Source organism: Taeniopygia guttata, chromosome 2 (genome assembly GCF_048771995.1).
Source record: "Taeniopygia guttata chromosome 2, bTaeGut7.mat, whole genome shotgun sequence".
In the NCBI taxonomy this organism is placed as follows: Eukaryota; Metazoa; Chordata; class Aves; order Passeriformes; family Estrildidae; genus Taeniopygia; species Taeniopygia guttata.
In genome coordinates, this window is record NC_133026.1 from 120,162,260 (window position 1) to 120,188,481 (window position 26,222).

General features: G+C 39.9%; 1 protein-coding gene across 1 annotated transcript; it reads left to right on the plus strand.

Moving 5' to 3' along the window:
• Positions 1-786: 786 nt before the first annotated feature.
• RDH10 (retinol dehydrogenase 10) lies at positions 787-25,333 on the plus strand. The gene is made up of 6 exons (XM_002199234.7): positions 787-1,351; positions 1,819-2,057; positions 20,077-20,175; positions 21,389-21,534; positions 21,840-21,971; positions 23,937-25,333. The coding sequence occupies exons 1-6, from the start codon at positions 1,060-1,062 to the stop codon at positions 24,058-24,060; spliced, it is 1,032 nt and encodes a 343-aa protein (XP_002199270.4). The 5' UTR covers positions 787-1,059; the 3' UTR covers positions 24,061-25,333.
• The last annotated feature ends 889 nt before the right edge of the window (positions 25,334-26,222 follow it).

The following is a 26,222-nucleotide window of genomic DNA, read 5'->3' on the forward strand; positions in this document are numbered from 1 at the left end:
CAAAGTTCCAACTTTTCTGACAACAGGCAGCTACACAGGGAAGACAGCACAGCGTCGTGCACTTAAGGCACAGGGGTGCAGGCGAGCAGAGGCAGTGGGATGAGTCCTGCACACCCAAGGGCACGCTCTGGTCCTCATCCTCTGGAACTGGCAAATGGAGGAGCGGGATGCTCCGGCGCCGGGTGGCCGCAGGGTGCCCAGATACAAGGAGCAGCCGCTGTTATCGCACAGAAGAAAATACTTTCCGTGTGCTGACACCTGTGAGCTCCTATTTCAGTCAGTGGCGGGTGAGATATCAGTGACCTCTGTACTTGGCTGACAGACCAAGAAGTCATGGGGGTTTTCCTCAGCGGTTTCCGCAGCTCAGCAGAGGATCCCCAGGCACACGGGCATCGTGCATCCTGCGGTGACCCAGGGGTTCCTTTGGGTTTCCAGCTTCCCTGCGTCTCTAGCCCCGAGCACGAACCTTCAGCGCCCGCGCGCGTCCCTCTAACCCGCGCCGCGGCGTAGCGCCCGAGATGGCGCTCCGGCGGGGCGCGGCGCACCCCGGGACTTGTAGTCCTGGGGCGGGCTGGAGCCGCCGGGAGCCGCCGGGACGCCCGCCCCCAGCAGCGCAAAGCACTGGCTGTCCCGTCCCCGTTCCCGTCGGGGACCTCCCCCGGCGGCGGGGCGGAGCGGGACAGGGGCGGGGGGTCCCGGGAATGCGGGGCGGGATGGGCCGGCCCGGGGGAGGGGCTCGGCCTCCCGGTCCGCCCTATATAGAGCGGCCGAGCGAGCAAGATGTTCACTGCCAGTAGCGGGGCCGCGGGCGGGACGGGGCAGGGTAGGCAGGCGGTGGGCAGGCAGGCAGCGCCGTGTCTGGGCTCCGTCCTCGGCGAATGTGACTGAGGCGGGGCGTGGGGCTGCGAGCGGCACGGGGCGGGGGAGCTCGGCGGCGGGACCCCCGTGAGCGGAGCCTCCCTCGGTGCCCGCAGCGGGCGGTCCGGGGCAGCGGCGGCTCCAGGTCCGGGAGCCGGGCGGCGAGGAGGCTCCGTGCCGCCAGCCCCGCGGTCCGGCAGCATGAACATCCTACTGGAGTTCTTCGTGGTGACTTTCCGAGTGCTGTGGGCGTTCGTGCTGGCCGCGGCCAAGTGGCTGGTGCGGCCCAAAGAGAAAAGTGTGGCGGGGCAGGTGTGCCTGATCACCGGGGCGGGCAGCGGCCTGGGCCGCCTCTTCGCCCTGGAGTTCGCCCGGCGCCGGGCGCTTTTGGTGCTGTGGGACATCAACACGCAGAGCAATGAGGAGACGGCGGGCATGGTGCGGCACATCTACCGGGAGATGGCCGAGGAGGCGGCGGCCGCCGCCCCCGGAGGTAAGCGGCGGGGCTCCCCGCGCTGTCCCCGCCGCTCACCTGCCCGGCCCGGGGCAGGGGGAGCCGGGGCTGCACCCGGCGGGTCCAGCCCGGAGCAGCGCTCACCTGCGGCGGGCCCTGAGAGCGGCTCCGGGCTGGAGACCGCCGGGCGCAGAGAATCAGACGCCCCGACGGTGCTTCTGCGAGCCAGAGCCGGCCCTGTGCTGGCAGCGGTGAGCGCAGACCTGCTTCGCGGAGCCTCGGCCTCCAGCAGCGGCTTTAAAACCTGCAGCTCTTCCTAACACACGTAGCGGCGATAGTAAATAGCTGACTCCTGGTGTACTGCAATGACACCAAAGTAAACAGAAGTTTTGGTGGTTTGAAATTGTATTTGCTATTTCTGCTTGAACTACTTGTTTGAATGTCAAAATATGAGCGAGAACCTTATTGCCCCCCACCCCTTCTGTTCTTTTATCTGTGTTCTTTAGTGGCTGGAGATGGAGAGAAAGATGTGCTGCCCCATTGCAACTTGCAGGTTTACACGTACACCTGTGATGTGGGCAAAAGAGAGAATGTCTACTTGACAGCTGAGAGGGTCCGTAAGGAGGTTGGCGAGGTGTCTGTCCTGGTTAACAACGCCGGTGTGGTCTCCGGGCACCATCTTCTGGAGTGTCCTGATGAGCTTATTGAGAGGACCATGATGGTTAACTGTCACGCACACTTCTGGGTAACTATAAACTCCTTTCTGCTGCCCTTGTTGGTAATTAATTTTGGGAAATGAACTGCTGTTTCAGAACTCCTGTCTCTTTGAGGTTTGTACTTGTTCTTTTTTACTTGTAGGATTACTGCTTTGGGTGTTTCTTGTTTTGAATTCACTGTTCTGTTTAATAGGAATGCTGGTATTAAGATTGTTAACAAATAGTTTTTAATCAGCTGTATCCTCCTAGAATCCAGAGTTCTAAGTCTTCTGGCCATTTCTGTAGCTTTGGATATTAAATCCTTTACAAGCAATAATCTCTGAATCTGCTTAAAGGTCGTTGCTGTTAATGAATGGCTTCTTTTCTCACATACTCTTCTGCCAGCACATTAACAGCTTTAATATACTGTTTTAATGATTATTATAATAGCAAACTTGCACATTTCTGGAAAAGAAATCTTTAAAACCCCTGCTGAAAATGTTGTTTAAATTGCCTTGGAGGCAAATTGTTCCTTTTGAAGGCTGGGAGGAAAGGCAAAAAAGATTTCTCAAGAAACCGAGCCAGGAACACTTTTTCAGGAACCCTGTGTATTTATCCTCATGGCTTTCTCTGGAGGCTCACTGTAGAAGTAAGAAAATCTTAATGATGGTTTCTGGGATGCTATTGTCTCCACAACTAGCCGGTGCTAATTAAGGAGAACAAGTATGTGGTCTTACTCTTTTTGTCCATCTAAACCTTGTTTTCCCATGTGGTTTATTTTTAGACCCGTAGTGGTGTGGAGTTACATAAATTGGACTGTTGAAGGAGGGCATGATGCACACTTGGGTTAGCATTAGCTGTCAGACTGAGACCATTGTTAGTATTAAAACTGTTCTTTGAGTCCTCAAATAAGGTTATGAAATACACTTGCATAACAATGAGAAGATTAAGCAATCTGAAATATACTTCAACTTAAACCTCCTTTGACTGATCTTACCTTTTCAAAACACAATTTTATAAAGTGCCTCATCTTCAAAACTTAAAGGCCCTCCCAAGCCAACTTTTTAACATGGAAATGAAATGCTGTTTCATAACCCTGACGGAGCCCCTTTAAATCTGCACTGTGACACAGTTAATGGCAGAGCAGTCTCTTTCCAGTGTATTGTAAAGCTTGCAGAGAATGCACAGGAGATAGTATGTTTAGGAGTTATTTTAAATCTCAAAGCATATCTTTTAAATAATCTGAGAGGTTCTGAGAATGCTTATGTGACTTCTTATAATTAGGAGTTATGTGTGTTCCCCTTAATAAAAGTTAAATTGGTGCTTAAGCCAATAGAGATGTGTAGTAGATTTAATGACTGTTATTGATGTGGCTTAAATGTTGAATTGACAGTTTCCAAGAACTCTAAATTATGACATCACCATGAGTTAAAATATGGGAGGATCCTAAATTCTCCAGCTGTTCTTCCTTCAGGCCTAAGTCATACACTTATTTATAACAGTTTCAGAGGCCTTTTTAAAGCACTCTGTGTGTTCTGAGTCTCTTACAGTAATAGGAAACTAAACTTAGAGTCTTGTATTGCTATGATTTGGTTTCCATAATAGTTCCATTCATCTATCTCTAAACATTAGTGTGAAGTAGCTTTAAAAAAAAAAAATTACTTCAAGAAGGTATAGCTATGTCTGGACTGCGGAACTTGAGATTTTGGCTTAAGTTTTAAAGGAGTAGTCAACACCCTTTAGATTTAACTGAGGATCTGTTCATATGTAAACTTCCTGTAGATTCTGTGTCCTGCTTTGCTTTTCCTTTTATTTTTTTTGCTGCTGGCACAGCTCTTCCTTGTGTTCCCCTTCATGGTCCCAGAAAAGATTGGCTTGACCAATAGTGGGTGGACTTCTGTTGAAAGTAATACTACTTAATTCATAAGATATCATCTGAATCAGCTGATTTGAAGCCAACTTTTTTGATGCAAGTCAATGCTGACTTAAATAGAACAATGTGTCTAGATGTGTGAAGTCTTATACAGCTAGTCTTTTCCGTGTCAGCTAAACTGGTGGTCCAAAAGCGAAGCTAATACTCTGGAGCATTATGTAGGCTTTTAAGTATTCTTGGAGGGTGTTTAGTCCAAAAAACTGTAAGTGGGTTTTGTAAAGACATGGATCTTGCATGTAATACTCCTTTGGTAGTTAAGTGTCTGTACTTTCTGGGGTTTTGGTGTGTTGTGTGGGGTTTTTTTTAATGCGGTTCGGGGGAAATTCTTTTTTATCCCTTAATCATTAATCAAACATTAATGTGTTTCTATATAAAAACTAAAAATAAGGCTCCAGTACTGTCCTTTGAAACATTTGACATCAGATTAATTGCCTGTTCTCCATGCAGAATGCAGGTGATCTGATCTTGCTTTTATGTTAGCAGCTACCATCAGAAGGCTGCCCAACTTCTGCAGTAGGCAGTGACATGAAAATCTGTCACCGTTTTGCTGTTGTGACTCCAACTGGGCTGTGTACCATATCACAAACTGGCAGTCGAGAGAGCCTTAGCAGCATGCAACAGCCTAAACAGATGCTTTCCATTTTGCTGACATGCATGATTTGTGTAATCCTTCCTATGAGTGTTCTATATAAAAATGTCACCACTGCATCATGTAGCAATTTCCACAGCATAAAATCCACTGCAGTATTAAAAACCTGTTATTTCATGCTGTGATAACTTGAATGCTTCTGATATTGAAAACATAGGGACAAAATCCAGTCCTGGTTTGAAATAAGCCAGCTCTGTTTTACTATAATTTGCAGATGCATAAAATTGTAGCAGGGGTGTAACACTACCTTTCCTGCCAGCCTGTTGCAAGAATAATGACTTACTTGGCTACACTTGTCAATTATTAGAACTGAATTTCTACAGACTAGGAAATTTTCTCTCATGTGTCAGGATTCCAATTTCAAAAATGTCACAATATAACTTAAAGCTGTTGATAAATCAGATTTTAGTAAATACAGGAATCAGAGTTTTTTTCTTGTAGTTTTACAATAAAGCTTAAGTATCAAAATACTATGGTTTAGAAAATGGCACCATATTGAATAAAACTACAAACTCTTAATTTTGGGACAATTTCAGAGTCTTGTACCTACTCTAGCACTTTCTTGAAGAATAGTCTATTGCTGGATAAGTAGATGTTAATATTGGACATTGCTATAATACCTGGGCAATCCTTCTAGTTTTGGTTGCTGGGGAAGGGGGCAGGGTGATGAGCAGGTTCTGAAATTCTGTGGCATGAAGATCCTTCTGTACCACAGGTCTTCAGTACTCAGCTCTGAGAGATCAGTGATCTGTGTTTCCCTCTCATGTGGATACTCCAAATATTTTGGCTTAAAGCTTTCCTCCTAAAGTTCTCTTCAACTTACCATAAGGGGGAAGCAAAAGCATTCTGCTCCAGCTCTGTCATATTAAAAAGAAATCCACATAGAGACAGACTAGGACCCAGAGTTTAAAGTCTTGTGTACTGCTTTCTTAGCCTGGGTAGGTTTTTCTTACTTTTTTTTTACAGCTGCTTAATTTTTTGAAGATATGCTGACATCTCTGTAGGAATTGAAGTAATTTTTAGATGGCCTGATGTTGGTAGGGGGAGATAAATACTGATTAGAGAGAGAAACAGTATTCAGGTACTTAGGGCCTTCATGAAAAACTCTAAAGTTTAAATATATGTGAAGATGGTTAATACAGAGTTACTAAATTAAATACCCATTCATGCAGCTGCTGTACTTATCAGTCTCATTAGACTGACAGGATTGCTAAAGCCTTGGAGGGGCTATAGTTACCTATAATGTATCGGTATTTATGTATTGTCTTTAAGCTCCCTGGTGTTAAATAATGCTCACCTATGTCTATAGCTTGTTTAGTTCAAATACAGAAGTATTACTCATAGTGTGCACATGGAATCTTCTGTGGAAGAAAATGTAGATTATGAGATTTGAAACTATACCCTGCTAAGTCTTTAGCCTGTTGGCATAATTTTTAATTTTTCTGTCAAATTTAGGATTCTAGCATCAACGATCAAATATAGACACAATATTCCACTAACAGGCTACCCAGCTATATTAGTATTTCAGATGAGTGAAGTTAGCTTTAACTGTTTTTTCCTTTTTTTCTTTTTAATTTTATGATTATGTACCTCAAGATGCACAAGTTCACTTACAAAGTTTAATCTACGTGTTCTTGACTTGTTTCTTTGAAAAATGAGCCAGATCAAGTTCAAGCTAAACATTTGTATGTGATCCAAAATGTGTTGTCAAAACTATCTCTTCCCTTCCTCAATTATTCCAACTCCATGCCACCAGTAAATTACCCTGGACAGCACATGTGTTTCATATACTGTGGTAGCATGCTGGGTAGTGAGTATGAAGGAAAAAGCAATTGTACTCTTAGCTATGGAAACAGTCATATTAGTCATACTTATAAGTGCTTTGGTATGGTTCTGCTGTTCATATGTTTCTGGGTTCATTTCTCAAAAAAACAGAGCGAATCTATCAAATGAGAAAATACTATCCTCCAGATGCATGCCCTTTCCCATTTTTTAAAGCAGTGTACTTAGCACAAGTTTTGGAAAATAAAGGAGTGGATATATATTTCTGGAGTTAAAATGGGCACAATGCTACTGGCTCAGAGCTTTCCTCATGGGTTTACTTTATGGTCTATGAGGACTAGCATTGTGTCATGCACAGTTGTCAGTTACCATCATGCAGTCTTTCATTTTATAGCTTGTATCTTACAATTTGTGTATATCTGTATCTTAGCTTTGTAATCATGTTTTAGCTATAGTGATCACTTAAACATTCATGTTTTTTCATTTGTTTTTTGATGCAGACACCAGCCCAGACCCTTTAACAAGGTGCCTGTATGTCTGAGCTTTGACCACAGCACCAATCTTACACCAGTTTCAGAATAGTAATGGAAGTTGACAAAAATGACTCTTTAGGCAATGTACTCATTGTGTTGACATGCATAACTGAGCATGTAGGGATGGGGTGCTAGGTAGGTCTTAGTCTTATGCAAAACGCCTCTTCATTTGCCTTGTGTGGGAATCATGAGTTTGAGCATCTATAATTGGGATTCCACAGTGCCACCCACCAAACTGTAGTTGTTCCACGTGTTTCTCAGCTCTAGTCCCTAAGGGCTATTGAGTCTGTTCTGTCCTGGTTCTTTGTTGTCTACTGTATCTTGATGATAAATAAGTGGTTACATATCAAAGAGTGTGAGCAGAATAAATTACAGCACTCTTGACTAGTTAGCAACACTCAAGGCTGTGGGAAAATCATATTGAAGATTCTTTGAATGTGTTACAACACCAGCCTTCCTACATAGACTTTCTGTTCTAGAGCATCTTCCTTGCATGGTGGAGAATGCTGACTTTTGTTCAAATGACAGCTGAATTTGTGCATTTCCCTTCCCTCTCACTGATGATGTAAAGTATTTGATTTTCATTCCAGTCAGTTAACAGCTCTAAAATGACCTTCCATAATGTTTTCCTTGAACTGCTTCAGTTACACCTAAGTCTTTGTGACAGCTTCTCTGTCATCCTTTGGGACTTATTTGCCGCACCATTTGAAAAGTGCATGGATCTTAGAGTCTCAAGGAACAGAAAATAGAGATTCACAGATTGTGACCCATGGATTGTTTGTTGCCTGTAGACTGGTGTCCAAAGTGGTAGCACAAGGTGTGATCAGTTATTTACTCCCATTCACTAAACTGTATTAAGCTTGAAGAATTTAGGTGAAAACCATAACGTTTCACAGAAAAGCATTGTGAAAATTCACTTAAGGAAAGGGATAGTTGTCCTGAAGAGACCATGCCAAGACTACTTGAAACATATCTGAATTATTAATTATTAATTATTAAGTAGCTTGCAATTCTACATCTATTGAAAATGAAGTTAGAGTTGCAGTATAACTTACAGAGGTAAGGAACTTGGGATAATCTCGCTCTTTAGTCTCCTGTGACTTTTTCTGAGGTTTGGAGACTTGTCAGCAAACTGTGTGAATGTTTTCAGGATTGCTAATCTTATCTGAAGGCATGGTCCTGGATGAGTGATCAGTGTGATGGTTATATTCCTCCTCCTTATGGAACGCAGTAGGTCAGCTGAATAAGCAAAAACCTCTGACCTGGCTTTGGCCTGCAATTATGCAGTTACTTGTGAAGGATGTGGGGAGACAGGAAAACCTTGAATGTGATGATGGTCTTTGCCAGTGTGGTGCCTAACCTTGCTACAAGTGGAGAGAGCAACTCTTCAATGTTTCAGTGAAATACTCCTCTAAAAGACCATGTTTATGCCTTTCTTGTCCTGTAGAGGTTAGAAGGGGAATGGATTTTAAAGTTCCAGATTCTTCCCTCTACAGGTAACATCCACCTTTGTCTTATGAAAACTGGCTAAATTAATGTTATGTCGTTGTTATTAACTTCCTGTAATAACCAAGTGCCTGTAGCAGTATTGGAGAAGACAGCTGTGTTTGTGTGCTCAATGGTGGAGAAAAGCAATCTTAATTATGATGCAGCCAAGTGTCCTGCTAACCCAGTGTTTGCAACACTGCCTAAGACCTTTCTTAACTGATCTGTGTGGGTATGCAATCCTTTTTCATAGCTCTCAGTGTCATCAATTACTCTGACTAGACAGGCTGAGGAAAGATGAATGTTATGTTTTCTAGCACCATCTCTGTCATTTTAGCACTGCACTTCTTAAATCTTTTCTACTTTTATCCTTATCAGCTGTGAACTATTATTCTCTCCCAATGTTTCTTATGCTTTGATTTCGCTTCCGGGGTTTTTCTGTGGGGAGGAAAGGATTTTATGTACTCTAGTACTAAATCTTTCTACAATTCTCTGTATGTAAAAGCCAGTGCATCACTCACTTGATAAGCCTTGCTCTGTGTGACCTTTGAGGTTTCTGGCTATTGACACTGATGTTAAAACTGAGTTACTGATACCTCTCTGTCTTTTGTGAAAAATAGCAGATGTCTTTCTGCAAAGGCAAACTAAAGCTGATTTGCATGTGATGCTGTGTGCTTTTATGTGTGGTCTTAGACTTCTTTATCTGCTAAAAATTAGAGTCTTTCAATCTTTCAAAATTTAGTTACAATATAGGTGAGTAGGCATAAACTTCGAGATTCATAGAATCTTGGGGGTTGAAGGTTTAGTTTGAAAGCAGATATGTCACAAATAAGGGGGAGATTTACATCTGTGCTTACACTTTTGAATGAACACTCTGTTCTTGTAAATAATTATATTAGTAAAATGATTTATATGTCAGTCAAATTAACGCTTGACATGAGTGAGTTATCACAACTGAGCTGGGAGGGCATGGTAGGCCAAGAAATGCTGGAACAGCTGCAGAGCTGAGGTGGCTGATTTAGTGTGAGCCTTTTGAAATTCAAGTTTGTTTGGCTGTTGAATTCTGCACCTAAATGTGCCCTGGTGCTGGTTGCTTCTGCCATCTGTTTGAACTTGTGTGACAGCTTCTTGAGTACTCCTCAGTGCTGTTTTGAAAAAGCTTATGGGTGTGTGCTTAAAAGTAACTTGTCCAAAATTCCTGTTGATCTAGGATGAAACTACAAGGAAGCTTAATTGTGGCACTCTGTCCTGTGGGACCATCCCTTGAATTTATATTTATATTTTTATAGTCAGCTGATGTTAGGGTGAGCTGGTTCAGCTTGCTAACTTGTCTGCAGGGCAGGGAGGAAAGCTGCTAATTTTCTCTCTTCTAGACTACTATGTGGAAAGGGAAACTTCCCTTCTAGTCTTGTTCCTCTTGTGAGATACTTGGTTGTAGCATAATCACTTTCCTCGTTATGAAGGAAATTATTCCAAACAATGACTTGGGGACTGAGCTGGGCAGGATGAGTAAGGTGACTCAGCTTTCATCTGCCTGCAAGTACTCTAGGAATTGCACTGTTCAGAGGAACTGGCCTTAAGGTATCTATAAAATACGGCAGTCCCTTTATGCTTAGCCACTTCTTGAAAAGCCTGCTACATAAATCATAAAACTTGAATAATGACTTCATATTTTCCGTAAGTGGTTCTGACAGTACTGTTCTCTAGTAATGTTTTGGAAACCTGTAGGCTAAAATACCAAGTTTTACTAAATAGTCCAGAAGATGACTAAGCTTATGGCAAGCTGGAGAAAAATGTGTATTTAAAAGTTGGATTGTGTTCTTGTTCACTGAAAAAGAAATATTCAGAGCTCTTATCTAATAGTTTTTTCTAAAATGAATTTATGTGGATTTTTTGTAGACTCATAGGGCATGTTTTCATTTTTCAAGATTATCAAATAGCTGGCAATAAATAACTGCTCTCCAAATGGTTGGACATTTGCTGCAAACTTGTGCTAATGAAGGTAAGGGACTAATGTGTTAGTTACAGTAATGTCAACATAGCTCTGAAATGCTACAAATCCTTTGACACAGCCATTTGTCAGTATATAAACAAAGTAGAATTTCTAGTCCCTTGACTTCAGCAGGGCTTAAACCACCTTTTGTGGAATGGAGTAGGCAAGTGTTAACTTCCTGTTTTACTTAAGTAGAAAACTCTAAAGTAATTTCAAATTTGACAATTGAATAAACCTATTTTTAGGTCATCTTTACTGATAGATCTGCCTTTTGAAAAATCCAAGGTTAGTGCTGCTACCTACTTAGACTGCCATTTAAATTCCTGAATTTGCAGAAGTGTATCTGTGCTGTCACATCCACATTGGAGCTCTTGGTTAGTAATGGCTCTATAGAAAGCTCAAATACTGATCTTGCAGATTTCAGTGGAAGGATTCACTTTCTAAGATGCATCTTACTTTTCAGTGGCTGCCAACTGTGTAATACATAATTTAAATGAATAGTAGTTGTGTTTCGATAGCTATGATAGTCTGAGAGTAGAAGGAGATTAATATTTATGGAGAATAAATATTAGCTTGTCTAATAAAATGCCTTTGACCAGGAGGGAAGAGGTCAGCTTTTTGCAAGCAAGTACTTTGAAACCTTTGGTTCTCTTGCTTAGATATGCACTAAATTTGTGCTGTCTGGAGAAGTCTGCAGGTATATCTTTGTTTCACTTTGGTCTAGACTTGCTTGTTTTATGTGTAAGGTGGATTAAACACATAGCTGGGCCTCCAACAGCCCTCTTACTAGGCCTTTCCTCTATTATTATAGAGGTATGTAATAGACTTAGCTCTATTATTCAGTCTCATCTTTTAGATTACTTTGGCATTTACAACAAACATCATTGGCAATCTATGTTTTGCACTTTTACATGACTTAGGCAGAGATACTCTTTTTTTCCCTGTTCATTGCTAGCTGTCAAGAATCCAGTATGTTCCGATTGCTCTGACCAAGCTTTAAAACCATTAAAATTCAAAGTGTGAAAAATTGTTTGTGAGGACTTGGAATGTCCTAAAGAAGCTGGCACAGTACTGTAGTTACTGGAGGTCTTCTGATAGCCACAGGGACATAGTTAGTTTTTGAAAACAGTATGGTACATGTATGTGCTGAACTTGGCTGAAAATATGTTAATTCCACAAGAAAATCATCTGCCTGCTCTGCACTGATTCATTTGGCCCTCCCTCCAGCAGAAGGGGCTTGAGGCCAAAGGAGAAGGAGGAATGGAAGTAGAACAGACACTGTTTCAGAGCAGGATAATTTATTGCAGGCAAGAGCTCCTGTCAGAGATACAGGAGAGATGTAGCAGAGGAGTTGGCATCCTTTCCAGTTAGTTAAGATTCTGTGTTGATAAACTTGCAGTTTACATGGTGATGAAGAGTGCAAGGTCTCAGTTGGCTTATGAACTTCTTCCTCTGCGAGAGGAAGAGGGAATGGGCTGTTGAGCAGGGAATTGGTGTACTTAAGTGGAGAATCACAGAATGGCTGAGGTGGGAAGTGGCCTCTGAAGGTCATCAGGTCCACCTCCATTTTCTGGTATAGTGATAACAAGGGTAGTTCAGCTCGAATACCTGAATTTCTTCATGCCCAGAAACTATATAGAAACTATATATAGTAGTGACTCCTAAACACAAGTAAAAAGTGTTCTTTAGGAGAAATCAGGGCTACCTTTGCCTGTGTTCTGTGTACCTAAACCCCTGCTCTAGGTTATGGTGCACACAAAATCTAGTTTGATGCAGTGGTGGGGGATGGAGAAAAGCTTTACTGAAGAGACCTTGAAGTCTGATAAGCCACCGAGTGCTACTTTTCGACCTTGATGCTCAGGAGGCGAGTTTCTGAAGTCAGAATTGTATTACTTAGGTAGTGTTCTTGACTACTTAACCTACACTTTAAATGAGAGGGAGAACAAAGCTGTTTTCTGCCCCAGTGTAGAGTAAGATCACAGGAAATTAAGTCCTTATAAGGAAGGAGGGGGAGACAGTGTAGTGATGTGATAAGGCAACAGTAATAAAAAATTCTGTTGCAATGTCCTTCCCTAAGCATTTTTCATATCCCTCTCTCTGCAGACAGCCTTTTTCAACTAAGACTTGTTAACAAACTATACAAAAGGCAATTTAGTCAGGCAATGTTCAGTTGCCCTAGGCATAGCATTAGTTCTAGTAGTAAAGAGTGGAAATCAATGATTAATGTTTTGGAGATAGCTGGTGGTATTAGTTTCCTGTGTGCTTTTTTTTTGTTTAATAGCATTACTTATCTTATCTTTACTGTCTACCCATTGTAAACAGCTTTGTGGCACTAAGTTCTGATTAAAGAAACTATTTAATTCAGTTTCAGCTTTTGTCTGATAAACTCAACATGAGTTAACTCCATGTAAAAGAGGAACCACTATGATGACTAAACTCTTCATAGGAAAAGTTGTGACTATTGGCTTTGAAAACTGGAGAAATTCTGGAACTGAACCCTAAACAATACAAATACCATCCAATGTAGTAATGTAAATGTGGGCTGTAGCATACATGTTCTTCAGCAAATGGTATGACAGATGCTTATTGCTACTAGCAAACACACTTACAAACTTCCATAAATAGGATTTAACCTTGTTTTGTACAACTTTGGTGCTTCTTAGCTGATTTGATGTGTCTGTTGAGAAGCAGGGAATGTTATGTATTTACCTTGGTCATGAGGGTAGAGAATTACTTCCATAAATTAATAATAAATTATAAACCAAGTGAATCATATAATAGCTTATGTTTTTATTAATCTAAGGCTTCATGTACTTCAATGCAGTATTTCATGCAGAGTTGGGAGAGAAAAGTATGCCTATTTCTCAGTAAATTAAATACAGTTTAAAATTAATTGATGTTTCTTTTCATTTGTGACTTAACATCTTGAGGGTATTTATTTTATTACCTTCACTTCTTAAAACTGAGTAGTTTTATCTCTGTCTGCTAATGTAGGCTATCCAAGGTATTGGGGAGTGTATGCGTGGCTTTGCTTCTGTATTACTCACCATTGTTGTAGACTTTTAAGTCTGTCATGGTCTTTCATGGGCTTCTGGTTGCATGGCAATTATAGCATTATTACTGTGCATGTATGTTAAACATTAACTGCTGGTGCGGGTCAATATTAAAGGAATCCTTGTGGACCCAAAACAGTGAGTTTTTATGTGGAGGACAAGTAAACCTTCAGTGAGAACTTAAAGGTTGTGTTGCCTGCCAGGAGATAAATAAAAAAGAGACTTATTTTGAGATGAAATATTGGTAGGTCTGGCTTTTTGTTCTGAATGTAGGGCCTGTGCAAGGCACACTTGAGGATGATCTGTGAATGGTTTCCTATATTGCTTTTAACACGAAACTTTTAATCCTTTTTGCTTCAAAAGGATCTGGGTAGTCCTATAAAAAAATCTCAGAAATGTGACTTTATTTTTTAATTCATTACTTTAGAAAGACTGTGTAATTCTGAGTTATAGTTCATTATCATTTCTTGAGAATAGAAACCAAAGATCAAAAATAGTTCTAATTTCCACAGCTATTCAAATATTTACTTAGACAGTGGCTAATTATCCAGAAGGGGCCCAGCAGTTCTTGAAAACAGTCAGTAGAGACATCTGAGGTCCTTTAAAGTACGGCTTTGGTCCCTTGTGTTAGCAAGGTCAACAGTAGTTTTAGACCTCTGTCTGCCTGCTGTATTCAGCCTGTTACTGTCAGAGCCACATCCTTTGTATTATGTAGTCTCTCCAGTCTTCAACTCAGTACTTGATATTCTCACATAGTCATAGTGCAGTTAATGGTCCCACCTTAAGCTAACATTTCAGAGATACTTGTAGAGGGGAGTTCAGGAAGGATGTGGAGGCTATATGGGAAAAGTAATTGAAATGATTGTTCAAGTGACAAGTAATTATTCTCAGTTCTCTTTGGAAACAAAAAAGCTAGAAGGAAAGTAAATGGTTAAATGCAGGCTTGCAGCTTCATACTTTGGTGTGTGAGAAGGCATTTTGGATATTACATTGCCTAACTTGGATAAATCCTCCTGTGAAAGAGTTCTAGGGTATATTTTCAAGGTCCTGTTTTAAATAATTTGGTGATGACTTCCCCTGTAATCCTGTAAGTGAGGTATTAACCTGTGTTTATAAACTGTATGTAAAGTGGCTGTCTTTTGAAATAAGTTGGGCTATATGACTGTGACTGAAAACAACTTGTGTGTTTACTGATAAGCTTGCCATAGGGGTTTTCTGCCTTTCAGGCACTTCCTTTCCCTTTCAACATTTATAGTGATGCATTAGTGCAATACCACATAGTTTGGACAAGCCTACTACAGGTAAGACTGCAGAAAAATTAGAGGTACTCTTTTGTCAGATCTTGGTGCATTTCTTCTCAATTACTGGAATGGAGCAAGAAACTGGGGTATGTGGACCTCTGTTCAGTTCTGTGGTAGAGTGGCCACATGCTGTTCTGCATAGGGCTAAGAGAACTTGCAGTGTGCTGTGCTGTAGGCTGTGAAGAAGAATGGGAAGAAAAGAGTGTATGTCCATGCTAAAGGAGAAGGAGGATATAACATCTATTTTGGATTCAAAACTTTTCTTGTCACTATTAGACTAATGAATTAGCAAATGTGTGGCAGGATGCTGCTATGGTCTCTGGTACCTTAGCTCTCAGATGTCTGGATGTGAGTCTTTGCCTACCCACACTAGTTTTGCTTCTTGGATTTGCCTGAATAGTTTTTAACATGAAGATAAAACAATATATCTACCCAAAAGTGCACTCCTTTGTGCTGTTAGGCAGTTGCTCTGGCTGTCAGGAAGAGCTGTTGCTTGGGAGAAAGTGTGTTCTGTTATACCAGTACACCACTGTTGTGTATAACTAGTGATGTAAAAACTCATCTCTTTTGATAAGCCTCAAAAAAGTAACCATGCTCCTTATCTGAAGGAGTTGTATGGAAAGTGTGCTTTGGTATATACTTTGGCATATAGGTACTTCAGCCTTACAGTAATACAGCTTATTTAAGCCATTAAAATAGTTTTAAAAGGCTGTTGACAGAAGGCAAAAAGTATGAAATTTATTGTATTGAAAAATAGAAACTTAAAGGACCTTATGTGTTGGTACCTGTTTATTTATTTCTTTGCTATAAAGGCAACTCTCTAAATATGAGGTAGCACATACTTTTCTACTTCGGTGTGCTTTCCATATTCAGTATCCATTGTTTTGAGCTGCATACAGCTAACATTGTTTTCTGTGGATGTTTGCTTTCTTCTTTAAAAATAATTAATCCAAAATTTAATTTAAAAAATCACTTTCCCAAACACAGTATTTCTTCATATTCTCATTTGCTGTATTTAAACTAATTTGTCTTGACATTGCAGCTGTGCTGCTCTTTGTGTTGCACAATCTTTGGAGTTTTGTTTCATTAAGAATGGAACTAAAGAATTTGGGGAAGGGGAGGGAAGAAGTGCTAGACTGTTAGAAGTTAATTTGCCGTAAACCAAAATGTTGAGAACAGATTACGAAAGCTATGAAGTGACATGTAAACGCTTGTTCAGTTTCACACTTGTGAGAAATAAGTCATTTAAGCTGTGTGCACATGAAATAGAAGTTTGGTTACAGCTACTGGGAATAGTTTGGTCATATTGGTATATTCAAAAGGATAGAGGGAAATGCTCAGAAGATTAAAAATTGATTTGTAGGTTCCAAAAAACTTAAAGGATGAACTAGTTTGAAAAACTAGCTCTAATCTGTTCACAAGAACTTTATATGTTCTGTCTCTCCTACCTAGTTTCTATCTAAAGTATACTGCAGGTTAGAAAATTCATGTTCTTACTATGCTTTGGGGGTTTGCTTTTTGTTGGGGTTCTTTTCCCCTTAAAAAAGAAAAAGAGCTAATTTGGGTGAAGAAGATGCTTAACTTGCATTTCTCAATGTTGAACACTGCGTAACTTCCCTGTTTTCCCTGACCCATCACAATTCCTTTCATCCTCTGTATTCTCCTTACTGGTTTCTCCTCAGTGTGGAAAACTGTGATGTGTTTGTCATGAATAAATGACCCAGCTCTGACTTTAAATACTTCTATGTTTTGGTTGAATGTCTTCCTGTGCAGCTGTGAGAGATAAAACTGAAGCTTCAAGGATCAAACCAGAAGGCAGATAGTTCGATTAAACCACTTGACTTGATTTGAATTATTTTGGGGACCTGGTTCATGACCTCTAATGCCATGGACAAAACCCATCTTTTGCTTGGTGCCTTCTAATTTTTTTTTTAAATGGAGGATTAGCATGTCCATGTATCACCTCAGAAGACAAATGTGGTCTGTGTACCTGTTCAGACAAACTCCAGATGGGAAGGCCACCCAGGAGGCATCTTGCCTGAAACCAGTCAAACTCTTAACTAGTTTGTCAGCAGCACAACAAGCACACAGAAGACTTCAGGTCTGGTAGGCAGATGTAGTTGAAGCTGAAAGAAACTAGAAACAAGAAACTAGGTTGATCTGGTTTATGTAACGGGTAGAAAAACTGGGAACCAGAGTATGGAGGAAGCTGCTTTGATCAAGGACGTGTGTGGTGCCAGAAGCTCAGTAAGAACACTGCTTTATTTGGGGATTGCTTATACCACGAAAGAATAACTTCACTTTGGGATTGTTTTTCCCAGCGAGAGGAGGCTGGGAGGAGCAGTGGGCAAGCATTTACTCTGAGCCTGGAAATGCATCCCCCGGTAGGGTGTGGCTGCCTCTGACAGCGCTTGTTTTCAAGTGCTGACTCCCAGCTGCTGCAGATGGCTGGAGGATGGCAGCAATCGAGATGACTTTCTCTGACATCCATTTAGTGGAGATGTTGATAGTTGACTGCTAAGTTTGCTACGTATGATAGTTATGCTATCTTTGTAGACTGCCTCAGCTTCAGATTTTAAGTGGATTTTTGGGATAGTGTGTCATGACAAGGTATAGAGGCTTGCTCTGAACAGGCCGTCTTGGAACACTGAGGTCTCATGCAAAGATTTCAATGAATTTCTAATTGTCTTTAAAGTAGAGGAGATGTGGTTTTTTTCCAATATAGCCATAAATGGCTTTTAAAGAGATGACTTACATGCAGTGACTGTAGTTCTGCTGCTGGGAGTTGTTCAAGTCTGCACTTGATATGCTGAAAATGTCACCCAAAAGTGTCCTCAACAAGCTGTATTTGTCATGTGCCAATTTCATCTGGTTGAAAATGGGTAACTTTAGTCACAAGCTCTGAAAACTCTGTTTTTATAATCTTTATGCTTTGAAATAGTATAGCATAGTTGAATGGGCTTTCTGAAATTTGCTAGTCTGGTTATGTTGCATATTTTTATATATATACACATATAGGACTTGGAAAATTCTCTTCCTCAGCCGAGCTAAACATAGACATTTATAGACACATAGTTATAGTTCACCATATTAAAAACAACAAAAAATAAAGAGGAAAAAAGCAGTGCCATAGCAAAGATAATAGCTTGGTGCATTTGCCTGTTCATCTCTTGGAAGACAATACTGACTCATGCCTTGAAAGTAGTAGGGAAAAAAATCTGTCACTACTTCTTTCCCTTTTTTCTCTCCCCCAAGACAAACTTCAAGGCCCCTTTTCTGTAGTTGCTGTGGTTTGCAGCCAGAGCTTGGGTCTGCATTATCAAGCTTTCTGGCAATGTGAGGTGGCAATCAGTCATTCCAATGTGATGTGGACAGATAGCTGAGACGTAAGTGGAAACTGCTGATGGAGCTGACAAATGTTCGGGAGTGGAGTAAATTGTTTAGCAGGACTGAGCCGGGAGCAAGGATGGCATACAGGGATAGGACTGAGGATCAGGGTTAGCATACACACCGTTGGTGTTGCAGTGTGCAAGGCAGGCTGCAAATAAAGAACATTCTGTAAAACTTCAGTGCTGTGCAAGCGAAGCCTCTTTTTTGGGTGGCTGTGCCCAATGATGACTGAGCTTTGTTGCCATGCAACATGGGAAAAGAGGCTGAAACTTTGTGTGCCTGGCACAGATTAGGTTAACAGCAAACTGAATTCTTGTCAGAGGCTCTGTGTAAGAGGTTCAGAGATCCCGCCATGAGGAAAGAAATAAATGCAAGGCAGTTTGCTCTCAGATTATCTTTTATAATTAGCTTTGTTATGTAGTTATGACAGAATCTAGGAGTTGTATGAACCAACAGTAGAAAAGGCAAGGAGTCAGGAGGTCTGTTAATCTTCTATCATCTGCCAGCTGTCCAGTGAAAACACTCTTTTGTGTGGTGTTAGGAGGTCTGGATTAGTCATTTAACACCTGCAGGCAAAAATGTTGTACAAGAACATGTGAAAATCATTAGAGCAAAACTGTCCTGACGTCTGTGATTGGAAAATGCAGACAGCATAAGAATGGAATTAGATGGATTCAGCTGTAGTTTGCATGTCTTTTTAAGAATGCAGCTGACAAGACTCAGACCAACAATTAAGCAAGTAGGAAATACTTAAGGGGCATTTGCATGCTCAGAGTTTGGGTACAAATTACATGGGAAGAGTAGATTTCTGGGGAGGATAAAGCATTCATGGTACTGAGTGACTTGGAATAGATTAGTAGCTCTTTCATTAATAGATTAGCATATTAATTAGGCATGTTTGTGATTAAAAAACAGTGTCTGAAGTTCTTGAGCAATTTAGAAGTGATCTCATATAGTACACTGACAACCTAAAAGCTGAATTACATCATAACTGCACATACCATTTTACTACTTCATTGATTTTTGTTGTAAATATGGTGCTCTGCTTAATACTTATTTAAAATGGGGAAGTGTTGAGTCAGCTTGAGGAGAGAGATGACAAAGATAGGTATTCTGGTAGGGGTGATCTTACAGCAAGTACCTTCAATGTGTGTTGCTTAATTTTTTTAAAGGTGTTAACTCTAACTCAGCTTTTTAAATGGAAACAAACTTTGTTATAATCAAAACATAAACATTGGAGGTTAAAATTAAAGTTTTGTCTTGAGACTTGCTTTGAGTTTATTTTGTTTTATTTTTAAACTTTTAAGGAATTAGTAACAGAAATGTATATCTTGTCTTTTTAGCTGTAGCAGTGGTATGGATAGATGGGAAGTAATTTAAACTAGCAGATGGTGGCTCTTTGTAGGTAAAAAGTAACAACAGCAAAAACTCCACCTGTAGTATTTCTTTTAATATAAAATTCCTGAGGCAATAAGTTACTTGGATAAAATTAGCAATATCTAACTTAAAAAACACTGCGAATAATTAGAACTGTTAATTGGTACTGGTCTCAGAGATGTGCTGGATGGTGAAATTAAATACTTTGCATTTTGTTTTCTATCTTTAAAAAAAAGTGACTTCTATTTTAAGGTCAAATTATCTCCTGATAACTAGTCTCTTCTGGAAAAATAAACATGTCTGAGTTCAATTGATCCTTTAACCTTAGGATTTCTGCAGATATAATCCTTGCTGCCTTCCTATCTGGATTCAAAAACAAGCTGTACATTTTCTGTTAGCATTTTTGACAAACTCAAGTTCAAAACCTGTAAAATGTATTTCTGTATTCTTGATGATAAACTGAAAGGTTCTAAGAGCTTATTGCTAATGTAATTTGTTCATGAAGTGGTTTTTTGTTTATGTTGCTGACGTGTACCTTGTTTTTGTGTTTTTTTTATTTTTTTTACTTTGTAGACCACTAAAGCATTCCTTCCCAAGATGCTGGAAATGAACCATGGACACATTGTGACAGTTGCAAGTTCCCTGGGGTTATTCAGTACTGCTGGAGTGGAGGTTTGTTAGACTATAATGAACAAAAAATTTGGCACTTTTTGCCAAACATAAGTTTTTTTTTTAATATTATCAGATAAAGGAAATAAGTTCAAATCTTCAAAGATATTTGGAGGTTGGCACTTAGAGCAAATACCTAGGATGGCTGGGGTTTTCAGAATGCCAGGTGATCTTTTGAGTTACCTGCTAAATTTAGGAACTTGAAAGGTGCCATTCAGCCTATTCCTGTCAAGATCTTCAGTGCTAAGCTTGAAGGCAAAGCAAGGGCTTTTGTAAGTAATATTTCTTCTTTATATGAGGAACTGACTGCAAACCTTTTAGAATATATGGCTTGCCTGCTTCACTAGCAGCTGTTTGAGAGCTCCAGTTTGTGAGACTTGTCTAGTGCATAGAAATATGTTAGGATTAGAGCTTGTTATTTCTTGAGTAACTAATACAAATGTAAGTATGAACAAAAAACATTCAGTTAGTGAAAATTAATTAAGGTGTCTAAAATAATAATGGTCATATTACCCCATAAGCAGAGGCTTCTTTGTGTATAGGTAAGGCTCAATCCAGGACCTTAAACTGCAGTGTTTCATAATATAAATGAATTAAGATGGTGTAACTTAGGGCTTTTTAGGGTGTTTACTGTCTTGAGAAAGCTACAAGGAATTTCCTAGACTGGGTGTGACCACCAACAGAGATGGACATATCCAACTGAGAGCACACTAAATTCAACACCAATAAAAAGTAATTGCATAGACAGCAGTAGTGTTTGAGTTATTTGTGCATCTCATAGAAGAGCTCAAATCTTGGTTGTGTCTTCTGTTGAAACTAACCTTAAAAATAACACTTTTAAGATTTTTCCACCTATGCCCTGCCAACTCTTCAAAGTTTTTAAAATCTGACCCAGGGTAGTATTAGGTATCTCAGTCCTTTGTTGCACCATTTATTATTAAACAAACTGGTAATTGGAGTAACTTGTCATGTGAGCCTGCCTGATTCAAAGACTTGAATCCGAGGTAATATCCTCCTACATTCAGCTTTCCTGCTTTTATGATTCTGTGCTAATTACCTCAAAAGTGAAGTGATAAATGAGTTGATGTGATGCTCTATTCAGTGGGTGTCTTTTGTTGTTGCTTTGAAAATCTGTGTAGAATCACCTCAGGTATGCTGGCTTTGAACATCATATCTGTCTGGTTTTTTTTTTCTGCTTTGTTCATTCCCAACACAGGATTATTGTGCCAGCAAATTTGGAGCTGTAGGTTTCCATGAGTCTTTGAGCCATGAATTGAAGGCTGCTGAAAAGGATGGAATCAAAACTACTTTAGTCTGCCCTTACCTTGTAGATACAGGAATGTTTAGAGGGTGCAGGATCAGGTGAGTAGAATTCTCCTTCTGCTCTGTGCTTGTAGTGTCATAAAAGTATTTAAAGGTACTCAAGTGTTATCATAAAAATATTAAATATTATCTGTTTTAGTATATGTTAGTCTTTTTGAGTCTAACACTTTCTGAATTCACTGTCTTCTGTCCTTTTGTACATGGGCAATGCAAGTTTTGAGCTATGTCTTTGTAACTTAACAGCAAATATAGAAAAGTTCAGAAGAAATTGAGTTAATGAACTGTTCACTGGGGTCTCTGGTCCTTTGGGTATCATATTAATCTGTTTCCATCAAATGTTCCAGAAAAGAAATTGAGCCTTTCCTTCCACCCTTGAAACCTGAATACTGTGTGAAACAGGCTATGAGAGCCATCCTTACAGACCAGCCAATGATCTGCACACCTCGCCTCATGTATATGGTCACCTTCATGAAAAGGTAAGAACTGAAGTGCCATTATTGGCAATGCAACCCCCAAAATACACGAGCATGTCCAGTTTAATGTCCAGTTTCTGGATACAAACACCCTCCCACCCACACAGACCATAGGTGCCATTTTGCTAGAATTCATAACTCTCTTGGTTTGTGTGCTTGTAGGTTGCTTGCTTGGGAAGCTTCATTTAACCGAGGTCCTGTGTATCTATGCATCTTTGTTTTAACCTTCTTGTATCTTCCATTCTCCTTGGATTCCTATTTTCTTTTTAACAGACTTTTAATTCCACTATTTGAGTTCTCTTTAGGAATGGGGCATGAGGCAGTTATCAGCAGAGGAATCTCTAGCTGCTTGTTTCTAGAACAAGTGTGTGAGAAGGCCCTTCCTACCTGCGGATTCTTCAGCACTTGCACAGATGTGATAGATAAACTGAAAATTGGTACTTTCCCAACTAATGTTTAGTCTAAGATTGGCAAAAGGTCTATTTAAAGGAATTACTTCTTTCATTCTAACACACTGCAGTTTTAGAATGAAAGCAGTTTTAATCTGTAACCAGGCTGACATCTCAGTGATGCAGGATAATGCAGGAGCTGCTTTAATTCCTTTGATATAACATCACTTGAATTCTAGTTTATGGAGAGCAGCTTCACAGGCACCTGTGTTTTGTTTTAAATCTTTTGTGTGTAGGAGGAAATTATAAAATATAGCATTGTATTATTTTCTTTTTGCAAGGTATGGTTGAAATTGAGCACCTTGGTGTTTTTTTATTCCACTCACAAGATGATTATTCTCCTCTGGCTCAAGTGTCTCTTGGTGGACAGGCTCACCAAAAAATAGAGGTCTGTTTACTGCTCACCTCTTTCCTGGAAGAGAGGTGTCTATTCTGACACCAAATGAAGGCTTACTGTCAGTATATTTAAGAACTAACTTTTTCACCCAGAAGCTTCAGCGCTTCCTGCACAAGCGGTGCCTTACGCAGCAACAGCCACATCAAAAGCCCTTTGGGTTTTCTTGGTTCAACACTTCAGCTTCCAACAGGGAGATCAAAGCTTCTGCATAATCTGTGCCCCAGGCAGCAGTCTTTAGATCAAAGGCCCTCCAGTCACTGCACAAGCAGTACTGCTGGCACAGGAGACACCTGTACCAGTGACATCTACTTCTCGGTGCTTCAGTTGTCATTACTCCTAATGGCTGGAATTGTACTGCTTGCCACTGAGCAAGTGCCTGCTGCTATTCCCAGGAGCTGAGGAATCCCATTTTATTCCTTCACTAGAGCCCCTGAGTATTAAACTTGAAATAAAACCAGTATTTTGTTCATGTGAGAGCAAGAGGAAGATCTGTGGCCAGGTATCCATCACGTAATCACCTCTTGGAATTTTATCTGGAGAGGGGGAAGGAAATTGCTGTCTTTACTTTGGACCTTTCTTCTTGAGGATGGATGATTGAGTTTAGAATATAAATCAAGGTTGTTAGAAATCTGGTGATCAAAGAATGGCATTAACTAACACTAATCCCACATTAAAGAATATCTTAAATGTCTGATGACCTCTGCTGATGTGGCTTTTGCAGATGGGCAGATGCTTTGCTTTTGCTAGGCCTTCTGTGATGCTCTTGCCCCCCCCCCCCCATCCCCCCACCCTTCTTTAAAACAAGCTATAACACTGCTTGTGAAGAAACAGAAAATCTGGTCTAAGATGGAAGCATGTGAATAAACAGCTTGTTTCTCCTTTCTGCATTTTTTCCTTTCTGCTTGCCTGTATGGCTGGGGCTCTAAAATTTCAATTCTCTGAAAGTAGCCCAGTGAAATAAAAATCCCTTAAGTCTTTTAAGAAGACTCTCCAATAGGTATTGTATTGTTTTTAAGGAGACCAAGTACATCATGCTTGTAAGTACATGTACTTAAAAGTGCATATAAGCAGAGTTTTTGTTTTATTCTGTCTTCTAACAAATCTATAACCTCTTTTTCCCAGTATTCTGCCATTTGAAGCAGTGGTATGCATGTATCGGTTTTTGGGAGCGGACAAGTGTATGTATCCTTTCATCGCTCAACGGAAACAGGCTACAAACAACAATGAAGCAAAAAATGGAATTTAACAGTTTTGGATGGACTAACATTTATAGGTGAATGCAATAATGTTACATGACTGAATTGCAAAGTGCACTTGCATCTAACAGATGCAAATGTCAACATCTTACTGTGGCATTCTCTTGGGTCCTAAACCTGTGTATTGAACTCTAAAAATCAACGGATTTTTATATACTGTAAATAAAACTGACTAGAGTACTTGGGAAATGTGATAGGTAACTCAAATGAATTTACAATGTAGCTGCCACCATTGTCCTTTAGAATATCACTGTATGTACAGTAAACTAGTCATGCTACTTGTTGTAGGGATGCACTGCGTGATCTCTTCCTCAGTCTGCTAAGGCTTCTGAGTGCTGTCTCCAGCCAGAAGATGGAATGTTTCAGAAATGATTTGACTCTCCTTACATTACTTAGGAAGGGAGGGAAATCTTGCAATTCAAGCTACTTCTCATGATCTTATAGCAAATTCAAGGACAGTTTCTGAATGCATCTCTTCACTCGTTCACCCAAGTCCTCTAAGGGACACATGGCCAAATTGTGGTGTAATTCTCTTTTGTTGCAACTGTGTGTGTTCTATTTAAACAAAGATGAAAAGAAATTTGTAAATCTCTGCCAATTCGAAGGCAAATGAATGTCTTACATACTGTCAAAGCAAACTTGTACTGGGCATCTGGTTTTTTTTAGGAATTCAGTCAGTGATTTAATTTGACTTTTTTTCCAAGTTGACTTGATTTGAAATATGCTCTTTTCCATTTTCCTCTATATGTCAGAGTCAAATTTACTGTTATGGACTACATGTTTCATTTCTTCCTCATTCTTACTTCTGACAGAGTTCTCCCACCCCCCTAAGGAAACTGTTGTGTTGAATTCTCTAACTGGATTTGTGCCTAAAAGACAAAGCAACTCAGCTGAGATGCAAACTGTTTATGTAAGTGCTGGTCATATGCCAATTATTAGCAAAGGAAAAATAGAATAATACCTGATGCAACTCTACATTCAGAATATGAAAGGGTGTAAAGAATTTTTTTGAGTTGTATTCACGTTGTAGGACAGCAAATGACATTTTTACAGTATTTTTTGTAAAGCGAACAATTTTGTGCCTTGAATTTGGTAACCTGTATTAGTGAAGCATTGTAAAAGTGAAATTCTACCTCTGTATCTTAATGTATACCATCCACTTGTAAACTACTATCAGAAAAATTGTGATTACTTTTTTAGAATGTCTTGTTAAATAGTGACCAATGCCTGTGGTTATTAAAGTGAGCCACCTTTTCCTTAAAATGGTGATTGGAATGTTTCCTTTAAAGACTGAACTAACACAAACTACTTGCTCCACAACTCTTTGGTGTCAACACAGATCAAATATTTTATGACTCAACTCCTGTGTCTACTTGGTCAGCTACATGGTTTACAGTGTAATCTCTGAACGATATCAGTAGGTACTGTGAAATTGGGTTTTAGGACCTGACAGTTTTGTCTTCTAAACTCACTGATGAAGTAGGTGGTCAAAGAGGTTATGAACAGTAATAATTTTGGTGTTCTATAAAGCTGCATTCAGGTCTTTGAAAAAATGATCTGGTGTGGATGCAGTTTCAGTGAGTTAACAAGTAAATGTAGTTTCAGTACAGCTGTAGTTATTACTGCGTATACATAGCGCACACATAAAATTAAGAAATGGCATTTGTGTCAAGAACAGTGTTGTTAACTAACTCTGTTTAGAAACTAATTGAAAGTAGAAGAAAATGTTTGCATTAACCCTTACTCCAAATTCCACGCTCTTTTGAAAAAATCACTGGATTGGGCCAAATTACCTCCCATGTTCTTACAGCAAAGTCACTAAAAGCAAGTAGAACAAATTTTTTCTATTGCATAGCATCATTATATTGCACTTTTGTTTTTGAAGATGTCTCAATCTCTGATGCTGTGTCAGACTAAGAAGCAACTTTTAAAGTCTGCTGTATTGATACTTGACACTAACTAGCCTGTCAGAAAAGGAAGCTGACCACCAATACCAAGGTGTTCTATAAAGCATTCTTCCAATTTCAAATGCTTACTTAAAAAAACAAGTTTCAAGGCTTGCAGAGTTTTACTTTATTATTGGATATGTGATCATCCTGGTTTCTCTAAATTTACTACCTTTTCTTTCAGCTGTGTGGCTGGGGGATGGCTT